Genomic DNA, 20,590 nt, shown 5'->3' on the forward strand with positions numbered 1-20,590 from the left:
TATGGTTCTGCCGTTTATTTCACTTTTCACGGTTCTGCCGTTTGCTTTATTTTTCATGGGGAAACAACTCTCCCTAAGAAAAGTATAGCGTTGGTCGGGTTATGACGTATGAAAAACAGAAAGGGATGGTCGGCATTGAACTCTTCTTCCATAGGCATACTAAGACACGCCATGATTCCAGCAGTCGCTGCTGCCGCTTCTGTACCTTCTTCGTTCACTTCTATAAAGGACTTGTGAACAATTTTGGACACATGGAGGTCCCGGGATCCCGACATCCCAGACAAGTCGGCCTTGCTACTATCAAAGACATCTTGCAGCCCCAACGCTGCTAAATCAGACTTAAGATCATAGGTCTCTTCCAGCTTAAATTTAGGCAAGTGCACATGAACGTCATTGTGGGAAGACATCTTTCCTCGCTTTGTCCACTTTTGGAGCTTTGCAGCACTTTTGAGCTCCTTCTCCAGCTACAATTATGGACGCAAAAAGAGAGAGAGAGAACGGGTAAATCATGCGTAAGTATTGCCATGAGACAAACATTTGCATCTATTTAGCAATAAAAAAGGGAAAGGTAGTCCCCTGTGCAAGCACCAGTCGTTTTTGACTCTGGGGTGACGTTGCTTTCACATTTTCACGGCAGATTTTTTTTTTTACGGGGTGGTTTGCCATTGCCTTCCCCAGCCATCTACACTTTTCCCCCAGCAAAAGTTGGGGACTCATTTTACCCACCTCGGAAGGATGGAAGGCTGCGTCAACCTGGAGCTGGCTACCTGAACCAGCTTCCGCTGGGATTGAACTCAGGTTGTGAGCAGAGAGCTCTGACTGCAGTACTGCAGCTTTGCCACTCTGCGCCATGATAGCAATATCGAAGCACAAATGCCCACGTGACATCATTGTGGCGAAGAACTTGGTGTCATTCTGTGGTTCAGTGTGAAAGGATTGCTATCACAGGAGCTACAGCTCAGTGGCAGAGTAAATTTGTTCAGGCATGGAGGCACAGCTTCAGTCTTTAGTGAAAAGGGGGCTTGGGGTAGCAGAATTTGAAGAGTCCTCTGTCTGAGTCAAGTCCCTGGCCAACCAAGTACTGAACTAAATGAAGCAATGTTCTTACCTTTAAGAAGACGAAGACTGCAGAGACTCAGAGCGGTTTACAATCTCCTATATCTTCTCCCCCCACAACAGACACCCTGTGAGGTGGGTGGGGCTGAGAGAGCTCTCACAGCAGCTGCCCTTTCAAGGACAACTCTGCCAGAGCTATGGCTGACGCAAGGCCATTCCAGCAGGTGGAAGTGGAGGAGTGGAGAATCAAATCCAGTTCTTTCAGATAAGAGTCCGCACACTTAACCACTACACCAAACTGGCCTTTAAGCTGTGGGAATATTTTCAGCTTGACAAAATAACTGATAATAAAACTGCCTCTGATTTTCCTCAAGCTCAGACTTTTTTTCTTCACAAATGGGAACCTTTCCTTTCGTGGAACATGGGCTTTACAATTCAATATGGTTCAATATTGTCTGCAGAATATCTTTCTCTCTGAGTGCTGCACTGACCACGCCTGCCCCTTCCTCCCTCCCCCCCCTTTTCCTTTTCCTTTAGGTTAGGTTTTTTCTTTAAATTAATTGCACCCAGCATCGTTTATATGATCACCAGACTCATCAACACTTATTCTGTTTGGGCTTCTGGATATTTCCTTTGTTTTTGTATTTGAACAATGTTCGGTATACAGAGAACAATATGTAAGTGTTGATATTTGTTTCAATAAAGTTTGGTCAGCTTTTAAAAAAAATCTTCTGACACATTGAAGAATACCCTTGTTCCTGCCTATAATATTTCTTAATTTTTTTAAAAAATACCCTAAGCAGAGGTGTCGAACTCATTTGTTATGAGGGCTGGACTGACATAAATGAGACTTTGTCAGGCTAGGCCCTATATGTCATAAAATGTAATACCAGGTAGAGGAGATATAAACTTTATAAAGGACACGAACACACACACTTAGCCTCATCCACCTGACTGGTTTGTTGAACCTCAGCCAACAGAAGGAAGAGAGACTTGGCTTAGTAGCTCTGCTGTGCGACTGAGAGAGCCTGGCAAAGCTAGCTCTCCTTCCCCCACTTCCTCCCCAAGGGAGGAGCTTTGCTCTGCAGCTCCAGTGTGATTGAGCAAGTCTGGAAAAGCAAGTTGTGATGCAGAAGGAAGCAAGAGAGGGAGAAGGAAGCAGACAACAGTGAGTTGTTTGCAGGCCAGATACGAACCCTCTGGGGGCCTGACTTGGTCTCCGGGCGGCATGTTTGACACCCCTGCCTGACAGGTTGCTTGAGAACATAAGAGAAGCCATGTTGGATCAGGTCAATGGCCCATCCAGTCCAACACTCTGTGTCACATAAGAACATAAGAGAAGCCATGTTGTATCAGGCCAATGGCCCACCTAGTCCAACACTCTGTGTCACATAAGAACATAAGAGAAGCCATGTTGGATCAGGCCAATGGCCCATCCAGTCCAACACTCTGTGTCACATAAGAACATAAGAGAAGCCATGTTGGATCAGGCCAATGGCCCACCTAGTCCAACACTCTGTGTCACACAGTCGCCAATAAACCAGGTGCCATCAGGAGGTCCATCAGTGGGGCCAGGTCAATAGAAGCCCTCCCACTGTTCCCGCCCCCCAAGCGCCAAGAATACAGAGCATCACTGCCCCAGACAGAGAGTTCCAACAATACACTGTGGCTAATAGCCACTGATGGACCTCTGTTCCATATGTTTATCCACATCCTTCTATGTATTTGCATTTTTTCATATCTGTGGCATATCAGAATTTGGGTAGAATATTTTATATTAAAGGGGGAAAAGGGATCACCTGTTCTAGGCCAGTGGAATTATCTTCAATGTCATCAGGCAACAGGATGATCATACTAAGTTCCTTCCCCTTGTAAGGCATTTCCAGGACACGGCATTTGCATTCCGGGATGTACCCAAAAGGAAGCTTCTTTTTCATGTACATCATCTTCACAGTCTTCTTTTCCTTCTGGATGTAAGAATGAAAAAATGGGAGGGGGGGGAACCGTACATATGTCAAGTACTGCAAGGTCTCCAGAAACCGATGCACCTGAATTTTGTCAAAGGTTTTTATTGATAAGGGAAAACATGACAGTCAAGTTTATTGATTATCCCTTATTGTTAAGGGAAACCATGACAGATGGTCCTTGCTAAAACTGGTGTTTGTGGACTTAACCCACCCACATATACCTAGGGTCCATCCGTTACATGTTCAAAAGCATAAGCACCAAAATCCATCGTTCCCTCCATAGTTCAGTCCGCTTTTCATTTTCTGAAAGCAAATGGTGGGAGGAATACTTATTTCCAGGGCTCTTTTTCTACCAGGAGTTCCTCTGCATATTAGGCCATGCCCCCCTGATGTAGCCAATCCTCCTGGAGCTTACAGTAGGCCCTGTACTAAGAGCCCTGTAAGCTCTTGGAGGATTGGCTACATCAAGGGGGCATGGCCTAATATGCAAAGGAGTTCCTGATAGAAAAAGACCCCTGCTTTTTTACAGAAAATAGCTTAAAATAGCAAAATTGTGGCCTCAATCCAGCCAAGGAGATCTGTGTGTAAAAGGAGGCTTCCATTCACACATCACTTTCTAGATCAGGAACGACTGGAACAAAATCATCAGAGGATCCAAATGCACATGGGAACGTACATCCGTACAAGGAAGCCACCAGTCTTCACCATGCTACTCTTGACATGACGGAACACTAGTCACACAAGAAATGCCATTCTCTAGTATGGTTGGAGCAGGACTGGGGCTCATATGGTTTAAGGTTGCTCCAAAAAATCATGAACTCACAGGTCATCACTCTTACAACACCTCAAAAAACAACTTGTCAGGCCTCATTTTGGGCAGGAGCTCACAGGAGTGGCACTCTGGAACCTCTAAATTTTATTGTGCTTTTTCTTACCTCTCCCCCCCCACAAAAAAATTGTTTCTGGGACCCACTGTTCAAACCCCCTGTGAGAATTTTGCTGAACTCTTAAGATTTGACAAACCTCCTAATATTTTTCCCCACAAAAAAAGGGGGAAAGAACCAAGGCATATCAAGCAGACAGACAGAAATCTACCTCATGCCATTGTGACCAAACAGGAGAAAGTAATTTTAAAAGTATGATGGGAGTAAGGTTTTATGATGACAATCATAATTCAAGAAGAATTTTACGGTAGATGCTGAGCTGATATAATTTAGTACACCTTCCAGAGATGTCTGGGGTGTGTGGCATATGCAAATTAGTTGTGTTAATGAGCTCCAGCCCCCCTTTTTCTACAAAATGACCCCTGGTGGGTGCAGATAAGGTAGAACTAAACACTACCATTACCTTATTGAGTCTGAAAGGCTTCTCCTCTGTATCTTCCTCTCGAAATCGGTCTTCCCAGTTGCCTTTAAAGTAAATTGCATTCACCAGAACAAGCTTGGTCAGTGCATTAAGCGAACCTTCAGGTAACAAGTCCGGGATTTTACCTTGAATGAAAAGTTAGAAGAAATAATATTTTTTTTTTTCTATTCAACAACTTAAGGCATACGGAACGTTTATCTGTTTGGCCATTTATATTCCGACCCGAGGCAGCTTGCAAGGAAATAAATAATAAAACAAATACAAAAAAAATCAAAACGTAAGATTTGAGTGTGGGCTGGTTGTTTAATGAAATACAGAGCTGGCTATCATTACTGTGCAATACTTGTGACTTGCTTTGTTCAGTGGAAACACATCTTACCTTGCCGAGATTGACTTTCTGAAGAAGCGAGCAGCGACTCACCACAAATTTTGTTAGTCTTTGAAGTGTTCCTGGACTCTTACTCTTTTCCTATCCCAAAGCAGACAGCTTGCCTGAAGCATTGGCAGCGGCCAAAAACTACAAACCGAGCCAGTGGTGAATTTTCTGAACGAGACAACTGGTTTTGGGCGGTTTCCGTTTGCGCCGCAAAAGCGCCGGGACTTTCCGGCTCTTCTGGGCGCTCCGCGGCAATTAGTGCGGAATCCACGCAGATCCTGCGCGGTGAAGAGGGTCGTCGCTGCTGATTAAGGTGAGTGCGAAAACGACCATTGACTCACGGGTGACGTGATAGAGGTTTACGAGATTATGCATGGGATAGAGAAAGTAGAGAAAGAAGTACTTTCCTCTCTTTCACACAATTCGAGAACTCATGGACATTCAATGAAATTGCTGAGCAGTCGGGTTAGAATGGATAAATGGAAGCACTTCTTCACCCAAAGGGTGATTAACGCATGGAATTCACTGCCACAGGAGGTGGTGACGGCTACAAGCATAGACAGCTTCAAGAGAGGATTGGATCAACATATGGAGCAGAGGTCCATCAGTGGCTATTAGCCACAGTGTATTGTTGGAAGTCTCTGTCTGGGGCAGTGATGCTCTGTATTCTTGGTGGCTTGTGGGGGCACAGTGGGAGGGCTTCTATAGCCCCACTAGTGGACCTCCTAATGGCACTTGGGGTTTTTTGGCCACTGTGTGACACAGAGTGTTGGGGTGGGTGGACCATTGGCCTGATCCAACATGCCTTCTGTTCTTATGTTCTTATTTACTGGAGAAAGAATATTAATTAATTCAATATTACATTGAGCTATTTGTAACCAGCCTACCAGCTAATCATCTCCAACACACTTGAATAAAATGACATGTTTACTGGAGAAAGAATATCAATTGATTCGATCTTTTCTTGCAATGGAAATGGCACATTATTCCAACAAGGGTCAGATTAACCTGTACATTCCACAGAAAGACAAAATGTTAAGAGGATATAATGTCTGTAACCACCTCACCTCCAGTTTGTTCTTCAACCCACTGGTTAATCTGCTTTCGGGCTTCAGCAGGAACATTTTGAAAGTCCACTGTCGATAGCTCTGCTCCATATCGTTTCAGAGTGCAAGTCAAAAAATCCTAGCGAGATCACGTAGGAGATGTTTTAATATACGGTGTAAGTGTACAGTCATCCTCTCACTTACAGACTACAGACCAAACCCAATTAATCCCATTTCTGAACGCCTGCAGGAATCACATTTTTTTTTTTGGCATTAATCCTCAATTGATGACCAAAATAACTATCATTGCAGGGAAGTCCTCATCAGGCATAAATAAGAAGTGAAACATCAGCAGGAAATCTATTACCATCGGTAGAAAATCTATTACATCCTAGAAGAAACTGCATTCTTAACAATGTGCATCACCTATTCCATCCCCCCCCCCCTTTGCTCAAACAACAGAGCTTTGCTTGGGATCCAACATCTTTCCGTTCCAGCTGACTAAAGATTCTCACGCAAAGAACTATCTCAGGATACAGGCCGACTACAACTCACCCCAATAACCACATAAGTTTTCAACGTTCTTTTTCTGTCCCAAACATCAACTTACTTGCAAAAAAGTGTAGGTCTTCTCGCCGTAGAGCCGATTGGCAAGCTTCAATATATAGGGGGCGCCACTCCTGTTGAGCTCAGCGTTGAGGGTTTGGAATCTTGAATGAAGGTCCTCAATAACATCAAAATGAAATGTCTGCCGGAGGGGAAGAGAATATTTCACATCATTATCATTTGGACCAATGAAGATATCAGAGAGTTGCACAACAATTCTGGGCCAGGGCTTTTTTGGGAGCAGGTACTCCTTTGCATATTAGGCCACACCCCTCCTGATGTAGCCAACCCTTCAAGAGCTCACAGGGCTCTTAGTACAGGGCCTGTTCTAAGCTCCAGGAGGATCGTTTACATCAGGGGTGTGTGGCCTCATATGCAAAGGAGTTCCTGCTATAGAAAAGCCATGATTCCGGCACTTTCTGGTCTCAAGATATGCAGACATGTGACACAGCTGGTTTGCAGTTTTGGCCCACTGCCTAAATGGTCAGTTTTCCCTTTTAAAGTCAAGACTCTAATCCATTTATTTGCAGATACAACAAGGCCAAGACAAATTGTACTGAAAAGTCCATGTCTCTTCTAGAATACCTCAAGACATTTTCTTATTCATATTCAATCGCACTTTTAGGAATCAGGAACAGAATAGAACAAAAGAAGCACAACATGTAACACCATTTCCCGTTTCCTTAAAATCCTCCTCTTGTCTCTTAAATCAAAACACCCCCAGAAGAAATTTTACAACTGAAACTGTGATGGTTAGATCAAAGCCACCAAGCAAAAGCTGGAGCTCATTTGCCACAGGCAGATCAATATCGAAAATTAATGGGTTGATAAAACTGTTTTCTACCTGGCATTACATTTTATGGCACAGATGGCCTGGCCCGACAAGGTCTCTCATTTACATCAGATCTGGCCCTCGTGACAAATGGCTTAGAGCATCCCTAACAAGTGTTTGTCCAGCTACTGCTTAAAGATTACCGATGAGAGGAGCTCACCCCCCGCCCCCGATAGTCGATTTCACAGTTCAACAACTTGTACTGGGGGAAAAAAAAATTCGTAATATCCAGCTAGTACCTTCCCACCCTTAATTCTGAACTGTTCCGGAGTCCTCTCCAGTGCTGCCAACAGGAAGAGCTCCCTGCCCTCCTCTACAGTGAGCAATCCTGTCACCTCTCAACCTCGTCTCCTCCAGACTGAACATGCCCAAGTCCCTCAGCCTTTCCTCACAGGGCTTGTTGATCTTCAGGACCCTTTCAGCTTTCTCTCTGTCCTCTGTCAGAGTTTCTCCATTTTCACCCAACGGGTGGGGCCATTCCCTCTTTTATCTTGTGCTTGATCACTGAAATGGCCTGAAAGCATGACCCCAATGCATACAGTTTAGTTCCCACTTCCTTTTCTCTACCTGTTGGGAATACTCTCAGCAGGGCTTTTTTTTTTGGTTTGTTTTAGCAGGAATGCACAGGAACACAGTTCCGGCTGGCTTGGTGTCAGGGGGTGTGGCCTAATATACAAATGAGTCCCTGCGCTGGGCTGTTCCTACAAAAAAAGCCCTGTGTGAAGCAATAGTGATGTCAGGGGTGTGTGGCCTAATATGCAAATGAGTTCCTGCTGGGCTTTTCCTACCAAAAAAGCCCTGGTCTCAAGAAAGATCACATGGAAAAAGCCAACCATGTGAACCTGTAAACGATGTCTCCAGTGTACAAAAAGAAGAGAAGACAACCCTGCAAGGGTGAAAGGTGAAGTTTGAATGAGCCATAGGGCAGCCATGTCTGTGAGGCCAAATACAGAGAGCTGAGGGAGGGGAGCATTTGACCTAGTGATGATACAGCGCTGTTATCTGTGCTTTTAGCTGAGTCTCCAGAATTCTGCATTTTTTGCGTCATAGAGAAACTAACCTTCAACCCATACCCAGTTTCCTTAAACACTGCAATCTGGCCCTCATAGAACAAGATAGATAAGGTAGTAGTAATGTTAGAAATATGTTAAGGTTGCTTTTCTGTTGGTTCAGTTTGGTGCAGTAGTGAGTAGGCGTGCATTGATTGGCTATATGTCATTGCATTCTTTTGCTATAAGGACCCAAGGAGAACAATGTCACAATGTTAGCATCTTTGAACATTTGCAGGGATAGATGCATTTCTTGATAATGAACAATTAATAAATAACTTGCTTCTACTGGTTAGTTGCTCCCTTATTTGGACTCCTTTGACTGAACCCTGCAAAAATGTATTTTCCCTGCAAGAATTTATTTAAAAAGTTAAAGGTGCAAGCACTGACTCGTTACCGACCCATGAGATGATGTCACATCATGACGTTTCCTTGGCAGACTTTTTACGGGGTGGTTTACCATTGCCTTCCCCACTCATCTACACTTTCACTCCCTGCAAGCTGGGTACTCATTTTACCAACCTTGGAAAGATGGAAGGCTGAGTCAACCTTGAGCCAGGTACCTGAACCCAGATTCCGCCCAGGTGGTGAGCAGAGAGCCTGAACTGCAGTACTGCAGCTTACCACTCTGCACCACAGAGTTCTCCTATTTTCCCTGTTAGTGGGCAGCAAGAAGAATGCTGGTTAGACAGGATAGTGAGGTCAGTACCTTCTTTCCTGATAAGTACCATCCCTTGTCTGTCTCCAGATTGCTACTTAGGGGAATATCCTACTTCTTCTCAGAAGTTCCACACACTCCAATCTGTCTAGCTAGAAACCTCTCTCTACTCTTTACATTCAAGTATGTTACTTCCTGAATAAAGCTTTATCTACACTTTGATACCAACTTAGTTTTATTCGGAACCTAAGCTTCCATGTGCTCTTAAGCACACTTCATCAGACGAGGAATCCGGCACAGTGAGCAGAGCCACACATAGCTGGTAGGCAGTGGCTCAGAATGCAAAATGGTACAGATTTAAGATCCAATGACAGAATAGTAAAATTATTCTGGTAGGCAGTGGTTTAGAATGTAAAACGGTACAAATATAAGATCCAATGACAGAATAGTAAAATTAACAAATTGAGCAAACCTTTGATCTGAGTAGCATGAGCATGCGAAAGCAACAAAACAGGAGTATGTCAAAATGTGAGAGTGTCTGTCAAACAGAGTTTAATCTGGTCCTGACTGTTGGCAGAGGTAAGGTGTGCACAGGTATCTCATGTTTGTCAAGCAATGTAAATCTTTCTTTCAACAATATAATGCTAATAGTATGATGCTAACGGAATGTATTTGTAAAGCTCCATGAATGTTACTAACCATGAATCAAGCCAGGCACATCAAAGCAGGAAATATCTGGAGTGTAGTTTGCACCTCTTCTGCCTCTTTCGCTTTTACTAACAAATGCAGGCATTCGCTTTGAAGATAAGCGCCTCCAGGGACAGGTTCCCAAGCTTGATCCCAGGGAAGGAAACCACAGGGGAGATAAGGGGTTGCCGTGTGAAGATTCACACGTGAATACAGCATTGTTTAGATAATGTAGCTTTGTTTAGAAAACCTTTGATGTGCCACCTTTAAGTATGCCTGTCCACTGTTACTATGTATCAGTTCCAATACCTGGCTCAATAGAAGCATCTTGGATTATCAATAAATCATACTTTGTTTCAAATCAAGGACTGATTACTTTGAGATCTAACTGCTTGACAATGTTCTGCAGAAAGCAAGTTTCTGGCTTCTCAGCAGTCAGAGCCGGATTAAACCCTGTGAAGGCCCCCTAGGCAGTCAAAATCTTGGGGACCCCCTCACAAATCATTGCTATAAACCTGGGCCAAAAGGAAGGAATGTCTATCTCAGTTTTCCCATCCAACTAACCCACCTTAAAATATGCAACATACATATAGTTTGTCATTAGGAGAAAAATACATTAAAATATAGTGGGAGATAATTGCCACATAATTTTACTATTCTGTCATTGGATCTTAAATCTGTACCATTTTGCATTCTGAGCCACTGCCTACCAACTGAGTGGCTCCGCCACTGTGCCGGATTCCTCGTCTGATGAAGTGTGCTTAAGAGCACACGAAAGCTTATGTTCTGAACAAAACTAAGTTGGTCTTAAAGGTGTGATTGACTCCTATTTTGTTCTACGGCTTCAGACCAACACAGCTGGATCTATCAACACTTTGATACGTTTGTGTCCCTCTCTTGTAATAAACTCTCTGGCAACAGGCTATTTTTATAAAACAACCAAGAAACAAAGAGGGTAAAAGAGGACTCACTATATTATGTGGCAAACTGCCATTTTGATGCCAGAATATACAAGGCGTTCCCACCGAAGCCAAGGCCAGTACAGTAGAATTATGAGTACACAGATAATTTCTGTACAAAGTCTAAGCCTCTTGAGGGAGGAACGGCTCTGTAAACAGAGCAGTCTGATAATACAAAAAGCCACTCCCAAGAAAAGCCAGATTCATCGCTAAATCCAAATATGAACATATGAACATGAACATATGAAGCTGCCTTATACTGAATCAGACCCTTGGTCCATCAAAGTCAGTATTGTCTTCTCAGACTGGCAGCGGCTCTCCAGGGTCTCAGGCTGAGGTTTTTCACACCTATTTGCCTGGACCCTTTTTTGGAGATGCCGGGGATTGAACCTGGGACCTTCTGCTTCCCAAGCAGATGCTCTACCACTGAGCCACCATCCCTCCCAAATAAAAGCTTCCCTTGTAGGTGTGACAGTTTACATTTCAAGCATCGTCACAGACTACAGAAGATTTGAGTCAGCGCTAACAGTGGGTGCTACAGAACAAAACAGCCAGATACTGGCAGAAGAAACCGCCACCAACAATGAGGGGTGGGAAGGGACGGGTGGCCAACCTTCGCGAGTTGTGTCGCTGTGTTCTCTCTGGCCCCTAGGAAGACCATAGCCATCGCAGTGGATATACTGAATGGGGAATAAAAGATGTTGCCGGTCGAGTTGGCTTCCCTGAACTTTTGGAAGAGATCGAGAGCAAAATGAGCATTCGCACTGGCCAGTTGCTCCATGTCGAAAACCTGCAAGCAGGAAACAAAATGAGAGCTGGCCCTAAGAGTACTCACACGATTGCTGGCAAAATCAAAGGGCCCCCTGTGCTGCTGAGAAGCCTGAAACTTGCTTTCTGCAGAACATGAGATACCTGTGCGCACCTCACCTCTGCCAACAGTCAGGGCCGGATTGAAGGCCCCTAGGCAGTCAAAATCTTGGGGAACCCCCTCACAAATGACCTCAGCGTTGAAGTGCCCACCCTCCCGCTCCCGCTGCAGCCTGCAGGCCCCTTCTCAAAAGCCCCCTTGACAAAGCTGCGGGGGAGAGGCAGAGGGAAGCAAACTTGAAGCAGCCGCACCAGGCAAGTCGGGCAAAGAGCGGCTCAGTTGCTGACTGCGCGTGCAGGCTGGGGGGGCTGCAAGCAGGGGGGGGGACTGGAGGGGAAAGCCGGTCCGGGGCCCCAAAAGGCATGGCGGCACATAGGCCAGTGCCTACTGGACCTAATTGTTAATCCAGCCCTGCCGACGCTGAGCACAGGTAGGGGCAGAACTGGTCATCCACATCCCTGAAGGACATAGCCCAGCATAGCCCAATCTGGTCAGATCTCGGAAGCTAAGCACCGTCGACCCCAGGCAGGATTGGGATAGGAGGCCTCCAAGGAAATCCAGAGTCGCCACCAGTGTTCCCTCAAAGCTGGGTTAATGTGAGCTAACTCACAGTTTTTTAGCCTCTGGCTCATACATTTTTGTCTTAGTTCCTGCCTCGACGGGGAGGGCAGGATATAAATAAAAATTTATTATTATTATTTATGATTATTAAGGATGGCCCCAGAGCAAATGCATTAACACAGTAGCCAGATCTCTCGCTCACCATTTTAATGCCAGGAGCTCATGAAGTATATAATTTTTGCTCACAAGACTCCACAGCTTAGAGAAGGGGTGGCCAAACTGCGGCTGTAGAAAACCTGTGGCTCTTTCCCACATCTCATGTGGCTCTCAAAGTCCCCACCACCCTGTCGGCCAGCTCGGAGAAGGCATTTCTCTCTTTAAATCATTTCTCCAAGCCAAGCCAGCCGGAAGCTTGTATTTCAAGTTGCTTCCTTCCCACCTCTCCCCCCCCTCCCACCACCTATTTTCCTGCCTTCCTTCCTCAAACATCTTCCATGTCTTGCATCTCTCAAACTTCTGACATTGACTCTATGTCGCTCCTACTACATTAAGCAAGTTTGGCCACTCCCAGCTCTGAGATGCAACAACGAAGGGCTCAGAAGAGCGCCTGCTTCTTACTTGGCAAGAAAGAAAAGACGTCTCCGGGTAGCAGCGGGATCGGAGGCGCTCGGGCGAGGCACAAGCCGGCTCTGCGTACAAACGCAACCCGAGGCGGGCACGGGCGGCTCAGGAAACGCTCCCCGCAGACCGCGCCCCAGGGGCCGCGCAGCCTCCGACGCCGCAGGGCGGGGAAAGCGCTAAGAGGCGGCTGGGGAGGCCAAAGGGCGGCGACGCGCAGCGGAGAAGCAGAGCTGCGGCTGGCGGAGGGTCGCGCGGGCTGTTTGCTCGTTTTGCTGGCTGAGGTGGCGGCGCCTGGCTTTGGTTGCAAGGATTCCCTCCATCCCCCGGGCGTTGGGCAAGAGCCAAAGGGCCCGACGGCCTGGCTGCAGACGAAGCACCCTGTCATAGGAACACATGAAGCGGCCTTCTGCTGAATCAGACCCTCAGGGGTCGATCAAAGTCAGTCTTGTCTACTCAGACTGGCAGCGGCTCTCCGGGGTCTCCAGCTGAGGTTTTTCACGCCTACTTGCCCGGGCCCTTTTTAGTTGGAGATGCCGGGGATTGAACCTGGGACCTCCTGCTTACCAAGCAGATGCTTTACCACTGAGCTGCGGAAGGGGCCTTTAGAAGTTAATCAATCAGCCATGAACATGAGCCTATACATTAGGACAGCCAGCTATTCTTAAAAATTGGTTTTGAAAAACTATAAATATGGGAGTTTGAATTGACTATGAGCTGCTCCTTTTGAACATATGAAGCTGCCTTATACCGAATCAGACCCTCGGTCCATCAAAGTCAGTATTATCTACTCCGACTGGCAGCGGCTCTCCAGGATCTCAAGCTGAGGTTTTTCACGCCTACTTGCCTGCACCCTTTTTAGTTGGAGATGCCCGGGATTGAACCTGGGACCTTCTGCTTACCAAGCAGATGCTTTACCACTGAGCTGCGGAAGGGGCCTTTAGAAGTTAATCAATCAGCCATGAACATGAGCCTATACATTAGGACAGCCAGCTATTCTTAAAAATTGGTTTTGAAAAACTATAAATATGGGAGTTTGAATTGACTATGAGCTGCTCCTTTTGAACATATGACAGCTGCCTTATACCGAATCAGACCCTCGGTCCATCAAAGTCAGTATTATCTACTCCGACTGGCAGCGGCTCTCCAGGATCTCAAGCTGAGGTTTTTCACGCCTACTTGCCTGCACCCTTTTTAGTTGGAGATGCCCGGGATTGAACCTGGGACCTTCTGCTTACCAAGCAGATGCTTTACCACTGAGCTGCGGAAGGGGCCTTTAGAAGTTAATCAATCAGCCATGAACATGAGCCTATACATTAGGACAGCCAGCTATTCTTAAAAATTGGTTTTGAAAAACTATAAATATGGGAGTTTGAATTGACTATGAGCTGCTCCTTTTGAACATATGACAGCTGCCTTATACCGAATCAGACCCTCGGTCCATCAAAGTCAGTATTATCTACTCCGACTGGCAGCGGCTCTCCAGGATCTCAAGCTGAGGTTTTTCACGCCTACTTGCCTGCACCCTTTTTAGTTGGAGATGCCCGGGATTGAACCTGGGACCTTCTGCTTACCAAGCAGATGCTTTACCACTGAGCTGCGGAAGGGGCCTTTAGAAGTTAATCAATCAGCCATGAACATGAGCCTATACATTAGGACAGCCAGCTATTCTTAAAAATTGGTTTTGAAAAACTATAAATATGGGAGTTTGAATTGACTATGAGCTGCTCCTTTTGAACATATGAAGCTGCCTTATACCGAATCAGACCCTCGGTCCATCAAAGTCAGTATTATCTACTCCGACTGGCAGCGGCTCTCCAGGATCTCAAGCTGAGGTTTTTCACGCCTACTTGCCTGCACCCTTTTTAGTTGGAGATGCCCGGGATTGAACCTGGAACCTTCTGCTTACCAAGCAGATGCTTTACCACTGAGCTGCGGAAGGGGCCTTTAGAAGTTAATCAATCAGCCATGAACATGAGCCTATACATTAGGACAGCCAGCTATTCTTAAAAATTGGTTTTGAAAAACTATAAATATGGGAGTTTGAATTGACTATGAGCTGCTCCTTTTGAACATATGACAGCTGCCTTATACCGAATCAGACCCTCGGTCCATCAAAGTCAGTATTATCTACTCCGACTGGCAGCGGCTCTCCAGGATCTCAAGCTGAGGTTTTTCACGCCTACTTGCCTGCACCCTTTTTAGTTGGAGATGTCCGGGATCGAACCTGGAATCTTCTGCTTACCAAGCAGATGCTTTACCACTGAGCTGCGTCCCTCCCAAATAACACAGCTACCCACCTGAATCTATGAACATATGAAGCTGCCTTCTACTGAATCAGACCCTCAGTCCATCAAAGTCAGTATTGTCTACTCAGACTGGCAGCGTCTCCAGGGTCTCAAGCTTTTCACGCCTCTTTGCCTGGACCCTTTTAGTTGGAGATGCCGGGGATTGAACCTGGGACCTCAGATGCTCTACCACTGAGCCACCATCCCTCCCCAAGCAATTGCCACTTAGCGAATATTGAACATATGAAGCCGCCTTCTACTGAATCAGACCCTCAGTCCATCAGTCAGTCTTGTCTACTCAGACTGGCAGCGGCTCTCCAGGGTCACAAGCTGAGGGTCATGCTTACTTGCCTGCAGTGTTCCCTCTAAGCTGAGTTAGTGTGAGCTAGCTCACAGATTTTTGGCCTCTGGCTCACACATTTTTGTCTTTGCTCAGGAAAAATAGCCCCACAGCAAACTGATTTATGCAGGAGCTCACAACTTTAATCCTGTAGCTCACAACTTTAATGCCAGTAGCTCACAAAGCAGAATTTTTGCTCACAAGACTCCATGGCTTAGAGGGAACATTGCTTGCCTGGACCCTTTTTTGGGCCAGTTTTGCAATCTGCGCGGAGAAGATGTTTCCAAGGAAGGAGTCGGCTTGTTTGCTCGGTTCAAGAACGAATTCCTCCCCCCCCCCTTGGAGAAAGGCAGCGGCTAGGCTGCGACCACTTAGCTGCACGCCCCATCTGGAACTCTTGATTTCCCCCCTGCCCCTTTAGCGACATGAGAGTTCCCCTTTAAAGAACATGCGCTGCTTTTAGAAGAGGCAACATCATGGCTGAAAACCAAATGCCCATCAGGGTGTGGACACTATTCTTAGCCAGCTCTGCCTTTCTCCCCTCACTTGAGGTCGATTCCTCAAGAATGTCTGTTGTTCTTACTGCATTTAAGTGACTTTGGAATAAATCCCTTAAGTGTTTTAGGTAATATGACTGTGAGCCTTTCAAGTTATTAAAATCAGGGTCACACCCAGGGAATAAATCTAAGGGAGTATTTATTATAAGCAAGTCGTCTTCTTCTTTTTCTTCTTCCTCTTCTTCTTCCCAGAAGGCCGGCGCAATAGGCCCTGGCTAGTAGTGGCTACACATTTGCTTCAACTATCTGTTAAGCAGAGGCTGGGGTTTTGTGACACCTTCCCCTGGTTAGTCATCACTCCTGTTTTGATGTTTTCTTGTCATCTCAAAAGCATTTTGGGGATGCAATTTTAAGAACGGTTAGTACTGGTGGTTAAAATGGTTTCATTGCTGCTTGCATGGGACCACAGAAGTTAAAAGGACGTTTCTTGACTTTGGGGTACATGTAAAGTTATGCACTTAGACGCACAATGCCATTCAGTCGCTTCTCGTAGCCCATCCAGAACAAGGACCGCTGAATGTATTCGACAAAGCTACACTAGAAGTTAAAACCGAACCTAAGCTCATCGTTTTGTATCTAGTAATAGATTACATCAGTTTCCCCAACAGGACTGGAACTTCATGGCTGAAGTTCAGACTCCCTTCCTGAAAATAATGACTGTGCCATCAATGTATTTTTAAAGTTCTGTGTTCACTCTGGGAAGTGGGGGGAGGTATCTATGCCACAATCATTTTCAGAAAGAGAGTCTGAACAACTTGAAATGACTAGAGATGAAGTTCTAGTCCTTCTTGGAGAAATTGATGTAATCTATTACTAGATACAAAACGATGAGCCTGGGTTCAGTTTTCACTTCTAGTGTAGCTTTGTCAAATACATTCAGCGGTCCTTGTTCTGGACGGGCTACGATAAGCGACTGAATGGCATTGTGCGTCTAAGTGCATAACTTTACGTGGGCCCCAAAGTCAAGGTACATCCTTTTAACTTCTGTGGACCCATGCAAGGAGCAGTGGAACCATTTTAACCACCAGTGCTAACCGTTCTTAAAATCGCATCCCCAAAACGCTTTCGAGATGACAAGAAAACATCAAAACGGGAGCGATAATTTACCAGGGGAAGGCGTCACAAAAGCCCAGCTTCTGCTAAACAGATAGTTGAAGCATATGTGAAGCAATTCAGATACCAGTTCGGAATGAAATACATCTCGGTCATAGGATTCTCAACCTCCAGGTGGCACCTGGAGATCTCCCGCTATCACAACTGATCTGCAGACAACCAAGATGAGTTCTGCGAGACACAGGCCGAGTGAGTTTGCTTGCTTTTTGCATTGCTTTTTGGCTAGCTAGAGAAGGGTTTCTGCTTAGTGATAGAAGACAGCGCTCGCAGCAACACAGACGCTTGGGACGAGGAGCTGCAATGCATTCCGGTGTTATTAGTAAGTTGTTTATGAGACTAGCCTGGAGTCAGGCAGGGGGCCTTCCATTCCCCCCTCTGATTAGTTTGAACTGGTCATCAGTCTCTGGCACAGCAGCACCCAGAATTTCAGCTGCCCAGAACTGTCATCCAAGGATAGATAGCCAACATGCCTTTGGCCAATAGAAGAGATTTATGTCATGCTGATGCTTTTTTGCATCGCACTGTTATGAATTACGTACCCAGTTATCTTGTCTGGATGCCAGTGTGCGTTGAGGTGTCATCTTGAGTATTAAAGGCTCTGACCTGATGTCAGAGTGTAGCTTGGTACGTGAGCCTGTTGGTTCAGCTCTACTCTCTTTATTGCGCAATAAATTTCTTTTCTTTTCCCCCTCACCGGACACCAGATGTCCTATTTCAGGAGTGGCCAACAGTAGCTCTCCAGATGTTTTTTTTGCCTACAACTCCCATCAGCCCCAGCCTGGCTGGGGCTGATGGGAGTTGTAGGCAAAAAACATCTGGAGAGCTACCGTTGGCCAACCCTGTCCTATTTTATTTGCCTAGGACGTCCGGGTACTATTTGTACAACAGTTCCCATGGAGAGTGGACTCTTTAGAAGATATTGGATTTAAACCCTGCCCTTCACTTTGAATCTCAGAGTGGCTAACAATCTCCTTTACCTTCCTTCCCCACAACAGACACCCTGTGAGGTGGGGGGGTGCTGAGAGAGCTTTCCCAGAAGCTGCCCTTTCAAGGACAACTCTGCCAGAGCTATGGCTGACCCAAGGCATTCCGGCAGCTGCAAGTGGAGGAGTGGGGAATCCAACCCAGTTCTCCCAGATAAGAGTCCATGCACTTAACCACTACACCAAACTGGTAAGGTTCTTCCCCTCTTCAAACCTCACCCTCCACAGACTGCACCCTCAGAATCTCCAAATATTTCCCAGCCCACTGCTGGCAACCCTAACCGGTAAGCTCCATTAACAGAAAGAATCCACACCCACAGGAAGGATTTTTCCTGGAACTCACACTGACAGAGTGTTCTTCATAACCAACCAAACGTGGAGCTGGTGATGGTTTTCTTTCATGAGAGTGTCGAATGCCTCAGAAGTTCAAGAGCAACAATGGGTGAGTCCTATGAGTATATGTTCCCAGTAATAATTAAGTTAATAATTTGGGGATAAAGTTTTGAATTCATCCGAGGGCCTTCTAAATGCATCATATTAGTGTAATAACAAATTTTATCAGACCATTGTTATCTGTATTTTTAAGGCGGTTCCTTCGTGGAGAGTGGTTTGGCCAGCAATGAAATGGACATGCATGTGAGGGGTTTTTTTTAAAGATACTGGCTTACTCTTTCACTACATACATAAGAACATAAGAGAAGCCATGTTGGATCAGGCCAATGGCCCATCCAGTCCAACACTCTGTATCACACAGTGGCCAAAAACCCCAGGTGCCATTAGGAGGTCCATCAGTGGGGCCAGGACACTAAAAGCCCTCCCACTGTTGCCCCCCCAAGCACCAAGAATACAGAGCATCACTGCCCCAGACATAACACAAGAGAAGCCATGTTGGATCAGGTCAATGGCCCATCCAGTCCAACAGCTCAACAAGAAAAAATTAATAACGCTGAAGAAATGGCAACACGAAACACATCTATTATTATTACTTAATCACATGCCGTGTGACTGATCAACAATGAGCTCTGTGGAAAATTGTTTTTCTCTATTATTGGAAACTATAAATAAAAGTATGGTAGCCCTTATATCACAGTTCTATTTTGTATTTTTTTGGAGTGGGAAGTTCAAGAAACTTCAGTTATATTATGGAAGAGACAGAAGATTCAGATAAAGGGTGTTTTTTTTACTTTATTTAATGCATCACAACCAATTAACAGATTCAAGGAGGTAACATTCACTTGCCTGTGGCTGCTTAGCTGCATAGTTTGTGAAAGGAGTAAAATACAATAAAAATCCCAACTTCAGAATACAGGTCACAAGGTACAAGAGCAGCATTGTCTGTATGCACAGAAAATGTCTAATTCTTTCCAGAAGGAATATTAAGGCAATTCATTTTTTACATTTGTTAAGAAAATTTTGGGACTGCGCTCAAATCTTTGCTAGCTACACATGAGGCATTAAGTTCTAAGCGGATGATAAAACAACCGTCTCAAATAGTCACAGCGTAGGAAATCCTTTGGTAAATCTCTTTTTTGTTTTAAAGCCATTTTTGTTGTGTACAAAGCATCCCGGAAAAAGAAAAACCAAGAATGGACATTGCCTCACAACATTCATTGGGTGCCAGGTCACATCAAAAGTGAGCCTTCTGCTCCTGTCAAATATCCCCTTCTCCAGGGCTTTTTTTGTAGCAGGAACTCCTTTGCATATTAGGCCAGCCACCCCTAATGTAGCCAGTCCTCCTGGAACTTACAAGGCTCTTAGTACAGGGCCTACTGTAAGCTCCAGGAGGATTGGCTACATCAGGGGTGTGTGGCCTAATATGCAAAGGAGTTCCTGCTACAAAAAAGCCCTGCCCCTCCCCCCCCAAAAAGGAAAGAAGAGTGCAGTTAGTAAGGTCTGCTACTTCATTAGCAGCATCACTTAAGGTGGTGAGAGTCTCCCTAATTGCATAAGGTTAACCAGAACACAGCAGCGTCTCAATGTGAATTGTGAACCGGCCTTAGAACTGCCCTTTTTGCTCCAGTGGAGTGATTTTCTTTATATCCAGCCAGCTATTAACTGAGCTGTGCAAAATTTACTTCAGGCCGAAGGAAGGAGGCCCAGTATAAGAGACACCGTTTATAAAAACCCAATGAGAGGTCAGCACCCACTCTGAACGATGGCGCAACTGCGTGCAGACGCAGGGCACTCTAGGGAGAGCAAAACCTCCCATAGAACAGAATGGCTCCTGTTTTATTGTGCCGAATGAAAAAGAGGAAGGGGTGATCAGCTGTGAATCGTGGCGTGATCATTGCACATCGCAACATCATGACTGCTGCGGTGGCGGCGGCTGCCTCCGTTCCCTCTTCGTTGACCTCTATGAAGGATTTGTGAACAACTGCTGAGAGGACCAAGTCATTGCAGGGCGACATCCCAGAGAAGTTGGCTTTGCCATGGTCAAAGGCCTCTGCCATGCCCATGCTGCTCAGAACTGGCTTCAGGTCGTATTTTTCTTCTAGTTTAAACTTGGGAAAAGACAACTCAACTTCTGTCTGGTCCATCATCTCTGAGCTTATCCAGTCCATGAGTTTCTCATGGGTAAGTTCTCTCTCCAGCTAAGGAAGATGAAGAATATCAGAAGCAATGAAGGAAGAGAACAATTCTAGCTGCATTATATAAATCTAG

At 45.6% G+C, this 20,590-nt stretch overlaps 2 protein-coding genes across 4 annotated transcripts in view; both read right to left on the reverse strand.

The window, feature by feature from the left end:
- The window catches only part of LOC132575473 (leukocyte elastase inhibitor-like), a 38,879-nt gene continuing 18,289 nt past the window's right edge, over positions 1-20,590 (reverse strand). The window contains exons 1-7 of one of the 2 annotated variants that reach the window (XM_060244272.1): positions 12,649-12,826; positions 11,215-11,391; positions 6,421-6,558; positions 5,832-5,949; positions 4,371-4,513; positions 2,856-3,023; positions 1-464 (exon numbers count right to left, since the gene is read on the reverse strand). In XM_060244272.1, the coding sequence (XP_060100255.1) occupies positions 54-464; positions 2,856-3,023; positions 4,371-4,513; positions 5,832-5,949; positions 6,421-6,558; positions 11,215-11,382 (1,146 nt within the window). In that variant the 5' untranslated portion in view covers positions 11,383-11,391; positions 12,649-12,826 and the 3' untranslated portion in view covers positions 1-53. Of the gene's footprint in view, positions 465-2,855; positions 3,024-4,370; positions 4,514-5,831; positions 5,950-6,420; positions 6,559-11,214; positions 11,423-12,648; positions 12,827-20,590 lie in introns of those variants that run through there. The other variant, XM_060244271.1, reaches the window with a different exon arrangement.
- LOC132575472 (serpin B6-like) overlaps positions 19,864-20,590 on the reverse strand; it is a 52,780-nt gene continuing 52,053 nt past the window's right edge. For both annotated transcript variants that reach the window (XM_060244269.1, XM_060244270.1), the window contains exon 6: positions 19,864-20,520. In XM_060244269.1, the coding sequence (XP_060100252.1) occupies positions 20,116-20,520 (405 nt within the window). In that variant the 3' untranslated portion in view covers positions 19,864-20,115. The remainder of the gene's footprint in view (positions 20,521-20,590) is intronic.

This window comes from Heteronotia binoei, chromosome 7 (assembly GCF_032191835.1).
Source record: "Heteronotia binoei isolate CCM8104 ecotype False Entrance Well chromosome 7, APGP_CSIRO_Hbin_v1, whole genome shotgun sequence".
Classification (NCBI taxonomy): domain Eukaryota; kingdom Metazoa; phylum Chordata; class Lepidosauria; order Squamata; family Gekkonidae; genus Heteronotia; species Heteronotia binoei.